A 12,500-nucleotide genomic window follows, 5' to 3' on the forward strand; every position below is an offset into this window, starting at 1 on the left:
TCCCCCCCACGCCCCTACCCCACCCCACGCCGCCCTCACTCCGTGTTCTACCCCGCTCCCGTTTTCTATGCCGGTTACTCCTCCGACCCCTGACTTCGCTATTATTTTCTCCCCCCCCCCACCCACCCGTGCCTTTATAATTTGCATTGCCACACATTCCCTCCTTTCCTCCCTCCCTCCCCGACCCATCGCTGCCAACCCGACCCACGGAAATATACCGTGCCCCTCCCCTCCCTCCCTCCCCTTCCCCCCTCCTTCCCTCGTCCCCCTAATCACTAGACATGATGGAAGCTGGGGAAAGGGGGGAGAGGGAGAGGGGAAAGGAAGGGGGGAGGAGTACACCCAGGGGAGAGGGGAGAGAGAGAGAGGGGGGGAGTAGTACGAGCGGGGGAGAGGAGGGGAGAGAGAGAGGAGGGGAGGGAGGAGGGGCGAAGGAGGGAGTCTTCGCCTTGGTGGTTGATGCTCAGGTGGTCGTCAGACGCCGCCGCGCCGTCGTCGAGGCTGGTTCGTCTCGTGGTCGACTGTGTATGGGGAAGTGGGGGCGGGGGGAGGGGAGGAAAGAGAAGGAAAGAGGCAGAAAGTGGAGATAAAAGAGAGAGTGAATAGAAAAGGAAAACTGAGCGAATGGGGGAGGGGAGCAAAGGGAGTCCCACAGAATTGCTACAACCCTGACAGCGAGAGACAGCAACTTTCCCCCCAAGAACTCAACAATTCTCCCCCTTTCCTCCAACTCCTCGAGTGATAGCACCAGACACGTGTAGTGAACACTTCCTCTACCGCTCAGGAGTGTGACGACGCCCTCAAATTCCCTCAAACCGAGTGTCCGAAAGAGATAACCGAGTAAGAGTGACTCCAAACAGTGCGAAATGAGTGAGAGAGAGACAAAACACACACGAAGAGAGTGAAGAAAGACGTGGGAAAGGCAGAGATAAAGAGAGAGGGGAGACAGAAAGAGGAAATCCAGAGGGAAAAAAGGGGAAACAGAGGAAAATTAGAGGCTGAACGAAAATGAGGAAAAGTTGGGAAAAAAAGAAAGAAAAATAGAGGTGAAAGAGAGGAAAAGTAGAGACTGGACGAAAAAAGTGGGAAAGTAGGAAAAAAAGAAAAATAGAGGGGAAAAGCAGGAAAACAAGAGACTGAACGAAAAAAAAAGAGGGAAAGCAGGAAAAAAAAGAAAAGAAAAATAGAGGGGAAAAAGAGAGGCAAAACTAGAAACTGCACAAAAAAGAAAGGGGAAACTAGCCCAAAGTGCAATAACAAGGAAAGAAGCGTCGGCCCCAGAGACGAAGAAGAGGCAGCGAGGGCGCGGCACCGAGGGTCATCCAGGCAAGGGCAAGGACGAAGGGGCCAATGTCAACACCTCGTTAGCATGGCCATTGTCTGGTGCCAGGGGGGGGGGGGTCAAGAACCTGTCCACGAGTGCCAGTGTGCGTTTGGTTGTGATTCCTCTCCTTTTTTTTTTGGACGTAGGGGTCATAATCGCGTTCCGATGGTGGGGAATATCGCCCTTCGAGGCACCAATTCGACTCAAAACAAAGCTTAACGCAGCGACCCCCCCCCCTCAGCCAGCAAGCTTCTCGAGACGGACACCAGGAAAAACACGAAAAGAAAGTCCTTTGGGTGGCACCGTACTGTGGCTGGCACTGGACGACGGGACGGACCGACTCGGGTAGAGAGAGAGAGAGAGAGAGAGAGAGAGAGAGAGAGAGAGAGAGAGAGAGAGAGAGAGAGAGAGAGAGAGAGAGAGAGAGAGAGAGAGAGAGAGAGAGAGAGAGACAGAGAGAGAGACAGAGAGAGAAACAGAGACAGAGAGAGAAACGGAGATAGAGAAAGGAACAGAGAAAGAGGGACATAAAGAGAAACAGAAACAGAGAAAGAGAAACGAGACAAAGACGGAGAGAGAAACAGAGAGAAAGAGAGAGAAACAGAGAAACAGTGAGAGACAGAGAGAGAAACAGAGACAGAGAAGAGAGAAACAGTGAGACAGAGAAGAGAGAAACCGTGAGAGACAGAGAAGAGAGAAACAGTGAGAGACAGAGGAGAGAGAAACAGAGAGACAGAGAATAGAGAAACAGAGAGAGAGAGAGGAGCAGGCAAGCTCGAGCTGGCTGGCACACGGCGGTCCCTTTCCACCAGCTGGAGTTGGCAGCGCTACGACGCCGTGCCAACAACAGCGACGCCCACGCAACTACGCCGTGCCAGTTCATCACTCGCACTTTCATCATCAAGCTCGACGTAAAATGGCGTAGCGTATGGAGATGGGAGCGAGGGAAGAGAGAGAGAGAGAGAGAGAGAGAGAGAGAGAGAGAGAGAGAGAGAGAGAGAGAGAGAGAGAGAGAGAGAGAGAGAGAGAGAGAGAGAGAACGCCGGTTTTTGCGTCGCATATAAATATCGGATAAATCGCCGATTAATTTTTCTCCTCTTCCCTTTCCGTCTCTCTTCTTCGCCCCTTCCCTCCTCCTCTTTCTCTTCCCTTCCCTCTTCCTCTCCCCTTCCCTCTTCCTCTCCCTTTCCCTCCTCCTCTTCCCTTTCCGTCTCTCCTCCTCCTCTTCCTCTCCCATTCTCTTCTTCCTCTCCCCTTCCGCGGTCCCTTCCCTCTTCCCTTCCCTCCTCCTCTTCCCTTTCCGTCTCTCTTCCTCGCCCCTTCCCTCCTCCTCTTCCCTCCTCCACTTCCTCTCCCCTTCCCTCCTCCTCTTCCTCTCCCTTTCCCTCCATCTTCCTCCCTTGCCTTAAGCATAATTCGGTTTCTTAAGAGTTCACAAGGAGGCCGAGTCCGACAATCCCACAAACGGATCACCAAGACACATAAAAGGGTTAAAAAAGACGTGTGCATAGCGGAAGGGAGGAGGGGGAGGAGGAGGGGGAGGAGGAGGAGGAGGAGGAGGAGGAGGAGGAGGAGGAGGAGGAGGAGGAGGAGGAGGAGGAGGAGGAGGATGACGACGAGGAGAGGGAGAGAGAGAGAGGGAGAGAGAGAGAGGGGGAGAGAGAGGGGGAGAGAGAGAGAGACGAAGAATTACGAAAAGAGGAAGGGGGGAGTGAGAGAGAAAGAGGGTCAAACGGGGGAAACAAAAGCGGGCGTCGCATAACTAGGCCCAAGACCCTCTGCCAACTGGCCGTCTTCCTCCCTCACGCCAGTTCTTAGCATGCATCTCCCCCTCCCCCCCCCACCCCATCCCCGCCCCGTTTAAGCATGGCACTCGCCTCCCCCCCCCCCCTAAAAAAATGTCGTCAGTTTTATGACATCGCATTAATAAAAAAACAAAAACAAATAAAAACAAATAAAAACAAATCTATATACTTCTCCTCATAATCCACCGGTCTATTTACATCTTGGCGCCAGCGTTGTAAACAGATAAAAATAAATAACAATAAAAAAAAGGCCAAGAAACCGAGTCATTCACCCCAAGACGACAAAACGTTAGGTTTCCCTCCTCGTCTATTCGGCCCCAAAAATTCACGACAATCCTCACGACTCGAAGGGATCCCCCTCCCTCCCCCTTCCCCCTACCTCATTCCCCAACCCACCTTCCTTACGTCTGAGAAGTACCTCTCCCTTCTCCCTCCCCCTCCCCCCTACCTCATTCCCCAACCCCTCTTCCTCCCGTCTGAGAAGTACCTCTCCCTTCTCCCTCCCCCTCCCCCCTACCTCATTCCCCAACCCCTCTTCCTCCCGTCTGAGAAGTACCTCCCCCTTCTCCCTCCCCCTCCCCCCCTACCTCATTCCCCAACCCCTCTTCCTCCCGTCTTAGAAGTACCTCCCCCTTCTCCCTCCCCGCCTCCTCATTCCCCTTCTCCCTCCCCCCTCCTCATTCCCCTTCTCCCTCCCCCCACCCTATTCTCCTTCTCACCCCCCCCCCCTCCTCACTCCCCATTCCCCAACCCATCGTCCTTACGTCTTAGAAGTACACTCGCTGGCTCTCTCGCACGCACGCACGCGAGAGGGGCGAGGCGAAGGAAATCGTGAATGAATAGGAAGTGACAATCGAGTGAAACACATACATATACACATACATATATGCGCACTCACATACAGACATACACACACACACAACGCTCGCACGCACACATACACACACACAGGAGGCCAACCCAAAACAAACAACACACGCACACAGTCAGTCATAAAAGTCACATTTTTTCCACCGCCACAGATCGATCCGGCAAAAAAAAAGGGAAGGAAGAAGAAATAGTGAATGAAAAAAGACTCACGAGAGATCAAGAGAGAGCGCTCAAACAGCTCTTTGATAGCCACTTCCTCTTTCTCTTCTTCCGCCTTATCTCTGAACATCACCCCCTCCCTTCCGCCTTTTTTTCCCCTGCTCCTCCTCCTTCTTCTTCTTCCTTCTCCTCCTCCACCTCCTCCTCCTTCTTCTTCCTTCTTCCTTCTCCTCCTCCGCCCCTTCTGTACACAAACAGACGAACAGTGTATCATCAACAACTTTCCTAGCTTCAAAACTCCCTCGCCCCTTCTCCCTTCCCACCCTTTACCCCTTCTCCGTCCCTCCCCTACTTTCAACACCCCTTGCCCCCTCCGCTCCCCTACCATCAACCCCTTTGCCCCTTGTCCCTTCCCTCCTCCCCTACTACCACCCCCTGTCCCTTCCCTCCTCTCCCTTCACCCCCCTTGTCCCTTCCCTCCTCCCCTACCACAGACCCCTTCCATTCTCCCCCCCTCCCTTCAACCCCCCTCGCCCCTCCCGCCTCTACACCCCCCCACCTCCCCACCAACACCAGTGGTTCTACAAGACCCGACAGAAAAAAGGTCTTTCCCTTCTTCAACCCCCCCCTACCTTACCCTCCACCCCCTCCCCTTGGCGTCGAGAGGCGAGTCAATGTAAGCAAACACGGTCGATGTTGCGAGAAATGGGGGGGGGGGTGAGAGGGAAAGAGGGGTGGGGTGGGGTGGGGGGGTCGCTGAGAAGCCCACAACGGGGGTGGGGGGGGGGGGGGGGGGAATTCGTCTGGAGAGATTCCGTGGAAAAAATATATATAACAAAACGACCTATAGATTGACCACTCCGGAAACATACACAACAAACAAACAAACAAACGAGCCTCGAGCAAAATAAAAAAAACAACCTCTATCACCCACCCTACACAACCGAAACAAACACACACACACAAACAAACGCGCTTCAAGCAAACTTTATAACACCGGCCTACAACACCCTACCCCCCCCCCCCCCCACACTCGCGTCCCCTCTCCACCCCCCACCCCCCTCTCCAGCGCCGTGCCAATAACCTCTTTTGTCACCCCCCCCCCCGCCGACCCCCGCGCTGTAGGCAACAGGGTAAACAGCCACAAAACACACCCTCCCCCTCTCCCCCCCCCCTCCTCCCTCCCCTCGGGCTTTCGCTGCCATCCTCCGACAGTTTACGTCCCGCTCGAGTTTCCTCTCTCTTGCGTCTGTTCCCCCTCGAGGGCGGTTTACACTGGGGGCTTCTCGTTACTATGCACTTCCTTGGGGGGCGGGGGCGGGGGCGGGGGCGGGGAGGCTTCCTTCACGAACGTAAACAAACGTGTGTTTTTTCCCGCATGTCGAAATCCCGTGAGAAAATTGTATATTTACCGTTGCGAGCGGGCATGGGGATAATGTCTTATTTTACGAGTATTTACAACAAAAAAAGTGGAAAGAAACCTAAAAAAACAAACTACCTTCCCGTATTCCAGCCAAACGACAGGAGAAGATCTGTCAGAGCGATCCCCGTTCTCTCCCCCCCAAAGACAGGAAAAAGACAGACTCGTGAGAGATCAGAGGGGCGAAGGTTCGCGAAAACAAACAGGGCCCCCATCCCGAAGGCAAGACCTCTGCCACGGCGCCATAAACGAACGCCAGCAGCCCCCGTGAGGCGAGGCGAGCGTCGGCGGCCGCAGGATGGGCGTGGCGGAGAGCGTGCGGGTGGCGGCTGCGGCTGCGGGCGTGTTCGTCACCCTCGCCGTCGTGCTGATCACGGTGGCGGTGGTAAACAGCTGTGCCGCGCCCACCGCCGAGGAGGACCCCGGCGCCAGCGAGCTCCTGTCGCACCTCTCGCTGCTCTACAAGGGCACCTACGTCATCTACGGCAACGGGGTGAGTCGGCCGGGCCTCCGCGCCCCTTGGCTCGCGGAGGAAACGCCCTTCTTAATTGCCATCTTTCTTCCCTTCGTTTCCATCCCACCAAAATCTTCATTCGAAATTTGTATCAAATCTAATAAATAAAAATCAGAAAGGTAACATCACAAACCCAACCGCCCTCCGGTGAGTCCAGCAACCCTCCAATGACCTTGCCTGACCCCCTTCCCCCTTCCAGCGCCGGAGCGAGCGAGACCTCCCCGTGTGCGCCTTCCCGGGAGAGGCCTGCAACCTCGCCCACAAGAGGTTCTGGCTCACGCCCATCACCGAGCGCCTGTGCCGCTGCCCCGACCGCTCCGAGTGCCCGCTGCACTTCAACGGCCTCAACGACACGCACTCCCAGCACGTCTCGAACAGGGCGCAGCTCAAGGTGAGGTCCAGTGGGCTGGGGATGACTGGGTGTCCGGTCAACAGGTGAGGCTTGTGAGATAAATCTAATATGGGGTCATGATCATACTGGAGGGAAATGTAAGTGAAAGGAAAAAAATAAAAGATAAGAAAAGGGATAAGAAAGGAATAAAATATGAGGAATTCTCATACTGTGTACTCACTACAGCACCGCCTAAGCAATGTCATCTGACGCATGATAATAAATAACAATTACGAGCATTTCCCCCCCCAAAAAATAATCCTCATTTCCTCTCTCTCTCTCTCCTCCCCCCGCCCCTCCCTGCGCCCAGTTCTGCGGCAACGTGATGGAGGAGCTCTCGGACTGCAAGGCGGGGGAGCTGGCCCTCAAGGTGCGCCAGGTGGAGCGGCACGACCAGCCCTTCCCGTCCACCAGCAGCGTGAACCAGGGCGCCGACGTCCACTCCGAGCTGCAGTGCCGATGCCCGTGGCCGCACCGCTGGACGCTGGCCGAGACCCGCATCCCGGCGCCCTCGGAGACCATCTTCATGTACACGTGCGATGAGGCGAGTAGCCCCCGGCGGCCGCGCTGAATCCTCGGGACTGCGCTCACTTTTCTGTTTCTCTTCTAGTCTGCCAAACGTTTTACTACTAGTCTGCCAAACGTTTTTCTTCTAGTCTGCCAAACGTGACACACACACAGCATGGTATCCTAAGAGTTCATTTTGCTTTTCTCTCTCAACATTAAGACTGCTTAAAAAAAAAAAAAAAAAATCTCACTCACCCACAATCGTGACGAAGAGATCGCAACAAGCACAACGAAGGGAAGACAACAAGTATGCCTGAGGCCTATTCGCTTGATTGCCCTGAAGCAGCAGCCGAGCGAAAAAGGCCTTCGCCATATTCGTGTCTCTTCTTATTCCTCCCTTCGTTGTTCCTGTCGCCGTCTCTGTCTCTGTGTCTCTGTCTCTGTGTCTCTGTCTCTCTCTCTCTCTGTCTCTCTCTCTCTCTGTCTCTGTCTCTCTCTCTCTCTGTCCCTGTCTCTGTCTCTCTCTCTCTCTCTCTCTCTCTCTCTCTCTCTCTCTCTCTCTCTCTCTCTCTCTCTCTCTCTCTCTCTCTCTCTCTCTCTCTCTCTCTCTCTCTCTCTCTCTCTCTCTCTCCTTCTACGCGCCTCACTCACCCCCTTCCTCCCTTGCAGCTCCCCAAATGCAAAGCGGGCGACGAGTGCGGCCGCATCCGAGCCGACACCCTGGAGAGCTATTACTCCTGCTCGTGCCCCGAGAACCACCTGTGCTTGTTCCGCGACCCCCAGTCCACCCACTCCACCAGGCAGCTCCATTTCCAAGGGAAGGCCTACAAAGCCACGTGCACGCCGAATTTGGGCCACGTGGAGCGAGGGCGTATGGGATAACCTCCCTCTCCTTCCCCTTCTCCCTCTCCCTCCCCTCTCCCTCTCCCTCTCCCTCCCCTTCTCCCTCTCCCACCTTCCTCTTCCCCCTCCCCACCGCCCCTTGGCACGTCGAGGGCGTGTTAACCTCTTCCCACATTTCTCTCCTAATTTTTTCGTTCCTTTTTTAAGGGTTAAAAGGGGGGAGGGGGAAGGAGGGGTGGGAAGGAGGTAAAGTATCCTTATAGAGGTTTATTTGTCTAGGACTCTCCTTATGTCCCGCTATACGTATCAAGATCTCATCATCTCATATCCAGCCTCCCGTTCTCATTCTCTATGTTAATGTTAAGTGGTTTAGGAAATCTATAATTGTCACCAGTTCATTAGTGTCTATCCATACTGTGTTCTCAACCATGTACATTTCTTGAATATTTATACAACAAATTAAAGGTCTTATTGCAATGCCACAATTTCTATTTCCCCTTTCAAAAGTGCATCAGAAGCCAAACATTTTTGAACAAACTACTGAACAGATTCAAACTGTATCATTTCAAAATTACAAAGTAATACATCCAGAGAACCTGACCATACTCTTTCAATAGTTGTAAGTAAAAAAAAAAACTTGTCAATATCTTTGTCTCTTTAATATCCTTTACATCTTAATCACAATTGACGTCACATTCCCCTTCCATAATACATCCCGAAATTCTTTCTTTTATGAAATCGTGCAATATCATAGTACAGATTTACAGTGATGTTATAACCAATGCTTATTTACTATTCTTATAACTATGTAATTCAAAAGTCATGCTTTTGTGATTGGAAGGAACAATTCACTTTACAAATTATCATTATTCAAATTAGCAAGATCAACAACTTTGCTAATGTTATTCTAAGGGCGTGTTTCGTAGTTGCCGTCAAGAGATGCTGTCCCCAGCTCTGCAATCACAGGATGGGGAGTTCCATTCCTACGGTGCTGGCTCCTTGCTACAAACAAAACAGTGGACGCTGGATAAAAGGCCCCACAGAACTATGTGCCTTTCTAATTTTGAAAATGTGACTGTCATTGTTTGGAACGGTTAGTTTCAGCCGGCAAAATTTATCACCAAACTTGACCCCATTTCTAGCACGGTAATTGGAGCACCTTTCTCCCTTTTGCGATTACAGATATATTATGATAAAATACTGTAGTAGTAGTACAGTTATAACTATCGGCCACCATCTCTACCATAAATATATAAATAAGAAAATAAACAAAAACAGGTAAGTCTGGATTTACATCAATATCTCGTAAATAAATAAACATGTATCTCTCTATAAATCTATATACATTTTCTTGAAATCAATCAATCTGAAATAGGTTTTAATGACAAATACTCCACCTACCATATCTATTACAGCATTAATGAGAGGAACTGAAGACACTGCAATCAATCACAACTTAATGCTTGGTGCAGGAAATTTTGTTGCTCTAGAATCTCTAAAACACCAAGCTTAAATTTTTTGTCACTATTTTTTCCACTGACTAGGAAAAATCTCCTAACATAACTATTGTCAATAGTCTAGAGAAATGGGGAGAAAATAAAACGCAACCTGACTCTGAGAAACGACCAGGAAAGAGACATCTAAATGAGAACACGTGAAACAAGATAATTCTATCAATTGTTAAAGATCAACCACCGCAACGCAAATTTTGCCTTCACGCCCAACCGACTCCCGAACCTCTTCACACGATCTGACATGCCCTGACCCCTATACAAAATCTTCACCCTACAATGACGGTGCCAGAATCTTCCATGTGGCACTCATTCTGGTGACTACTGGCAATCATCCAGCCTTTACCACAGGGCATTTGCTGCGTACCCTCCAATCCCGTCACGGAGGGTAGGCTTTCCACGACGTCTACAGCCATGCCCATCACCAGGGTGTCAGAGAGAAATGCTTAGCACAATGACAAAAAGGACCTTTACTTCCCTCCTCCAAGTTTTTGCAATTCTAAAATCTTGTCTCAAAGAATAATTTCATAAAAATATAACTCGTCATCACGAAAGTTGTTTTTACATAACATATAGGGTTAGCACCTAAAAGTTACATGAATAACAACAAATACCAAACACATTAGAATCTCTTGTGAATCGTAAACCCCGTGCCTTTGTGGTGTTTAATGGTAATTTCCGCTAAAAGTGAAATTCCCATTAATGGCGTCGTTTTTTTCTAAGCTCCAAAAAAGAAAAAGTGAAAAAAAAAAAAAAAAAAAAAAAAAAGAAAATAGAAAGATTGAAAGAAAGAAAGAAAAAGAAAAAAAAAAATATATATGTATATAATTTTTATTTTATTTTATTGCTAACCGTTTCAAATAAAGCCATAAAACCGGAAATAAATCAACCACTTACGAATGCACTCCACCATTTACAGAAGAAGAAGAAGAAGAAGAAGAAGAAGAAGAAGAAGAAGAAGAAGAAGAAGAAGAAGAAGAAGAAGAAGAAGAAGAAAGAAAGAAAGAAAGAAAGAAAGAAAGAAAGAAAGAAAAAAAGAAAGAAAGAAAACTAATTTACATCCTGGAAACGCATTGCGAACCAAACGCATCATACTCACAGCAAATTTCTGAACTTTAAACCTATCCAGCATCTCCCGGAGTCTCACAGAAAATTACCATGACATGCTCGTTTAATAAATACAACAAAAGTGATAATATCTAACTAATAATTTTGGAAATAATTCTTTAAAACTTCTTTGTCTTTACTATATATTGTGATTATCTTATCATTTATTTTTTATGCTGGGTCCAGAGTATAAAATTGGAGATAACGAATGTTTGGAAAATATACAATAATAAATACTGAGAATATCTAAATCAAGTGAAATCAAGAAAATATATTAAAAAATATATAGATCTTAATATCAGTAGATGAAAACAATAACATCAAGTACAAAAAAAGGGTAAAACTAAGAAAATATTTGATGACCCTATAATAAACAGTGATAATGATGAAAATTAAACCGACAAGAAGAAAAAGAAAATTTCACACTAAAGCTGTGTAGTTTATCGGAAAATCTAACTTTGACCCGGTAATCTATAACTGGAAAATACGGACTTTACAAGCAGGTGTAATAAAATCACCTAAAAGCGAAAGGTGAAACACTAGTGACAGTGCATAGTCTTCCCTGACGTAAACGGTTAACTAAATACTTGTAACTGATGCAAAACTCTTCCTTGGTGCTCGATTGAGACAAATAACACTTCCTAATCTGCCTAATATTTCCTTCAGTAACAACAGCTGGAACACGGATAACAGATGTTGGTATGAAGGAGAAAAAGAAATATGTACGAGACAGAAACAAATTAAAATAAGTGAAATCTGCTTCAAGAAACTCTTTTTACTATCGACAATCTGATGCGTAAGAATCCACAAGATGGTAAATAAGAAACTATAAAATGTCTAGGGGTGCATTTTTTGGGGGGGTCTTTTTCCTCTTTTTCTTTTTTCAAAAATGGACTTAAAATGTTCATTTACTAGCAAGGTATTATTCCCAATTAATATTTCATCATGACGGAAAAATCTAAATACAATTTCAGGGGTTAAGGTGTAGTATGTACAGGATTAGGTGACAAATATTGCAAAATTTTCATACACATAAAATAAAACCTCTGAATTCAAGCATCAAAGTGTGAATGATAATCTAATTACGTTCACGACAAATCACCGTTCATTTGGCAACAAACTGAACCTCAGAAAAGTCCAACAAACCACTCGCACCTCAATTTCCCACAAGCTTTCAAAAAGCATTCATGTCATTCACTGTTACACTTATGGTCTTCACTTTACAATGCTTTGTCCGTGTGAGTTATAACCCACTATATATGATAAAGAGAACAAGAGAAAGTCTGGGAAGAACAAGTCAACGGAATGACTGACAAATGGAAACCAATTTGCTATCAGCTACAGGAACCCTCCTAACTCAGGCACTCCTTTCAAAAAAGTGGTAAATGTTGGAATATGTTGATGCTTACATTATTACATCATCTTTGTCAATTACTGAATAGAACCAGAGAAAATCTTTCAACTAGCGAAAACACAAGTATGTCAAATCTTCATAAATTCATCTCACTAATGAACATACTTTGTCCATTTATTCATAGAAAATAAGAAATCAGCTGGATTAATTGGGAACAAACAAGACAGACTATTTTTGTAAAGACTATCCTATCAAAAACATGAAGAATTTATAAAAAATGGAGTAAACATTGCCAAAAACCTCAGTTTTGCTTGATGTTATTCATATGCCATTTAATGCCATAAGGATTTAGATGTCATTTAATGTCATTTAATGCCATCAAATGTCATGTCATTTAATGCCATCTCCCATAAGGAACTTCACAAAATCATTTCTTTTCATTTCTTAACATACTAAATAACCATTCTCAGCTGTACACAAAAGATGTAAGTGTTTTTCTAATGATTAGATGGTAAAAATACACGTCATGTCCACTGTGATTTTAGTTCACAAATTTTGCTTCCATAAGATGGCACCACAAGAGCTTTGTCACCAAGGAGCCAATGACAAGTCATATCTGATCTCACCTATTTACCCCCCTCCCCCCCCCAAAAGACCATTTTTTCTTACATCTAACTGATAGTAGTAATGATAAT

At 47.5% G+C, this 12,500-nt stretch overlaps 2 protein-coding genes across 4 annotated transcripts in view; one reads left to right on the plus strand and one right to left on the minus strand.

Moving 5' to 3' along the window:
• The window catches only part of LOC113818342 (uro-adherence factor A-like), a 59,473-nt gene that overhangs the window by 15,589 nt on the left and 31,384 nt on the right, over window positions 1-12,500 (minus strand). The window lies entirely within an intron of this gene.
• Window positions 385-8,310, plus strand: LOC113818340 (U-scoloptoxin(11)-Sa2a). Its single transcript, XM_070124169.1, has 5 exons — window positions 385-504; window positions 5,672-6,071; window positions 6,292-6,483; window positions 6,794-7,027; window positions 7,660-8,310. Exons 2-5 carry the CDS (start codon window positions 5,877-5,879, stop codon window positions 7,870-7,872), a joined length of 834 nt encoding a protein of 277 aa, XP_069980270.1. The 5' UTR covers window positions 385-504; window positions 5,672-5,876; the 3' UTR covers window positions 7,873-8,310.

This window comes from Penaeus vannamei, chromosome 8, assembly GCF_042767895.1.
Source record: "Penaeus vannamei isolate JL-2024 chromosome 8, ASM4276789v1, whole genome shotgun sequence".
Lineage (NCBI taxonomy): Eukaryota > Metazoa > Arthropoda > Malacostraca > Decapoda > Penaeidae > Penaeus > Penaeus vannamei.

Excerpts from the sequence above, each read along its gene's own strand:
- LOC113818340 (XM_070124169.1), top strand. The coding sequence starts at position 5,877 with ATGGGCGTGGCGGAGAGCGTGCGGGTGGCGGCTGCGGCTGCGGGCGTG. Across the intron at positions 6,072-6,291 it reads ACGTCATCTACGGCAACGGG|CGCCGGAGCGAGCGAGACCT; the intron begins GTGAGTCGGCCG and ends TCCCCCTTCCAG. Across the intron at positions 6,484-6,793 it reads CGAACAGGGCGCAGCTCAAG|TTCTGCGGCAACGTGATGGA; the intron begins GTGAGGTCCAGT and ends CCCTGCGCCCAG.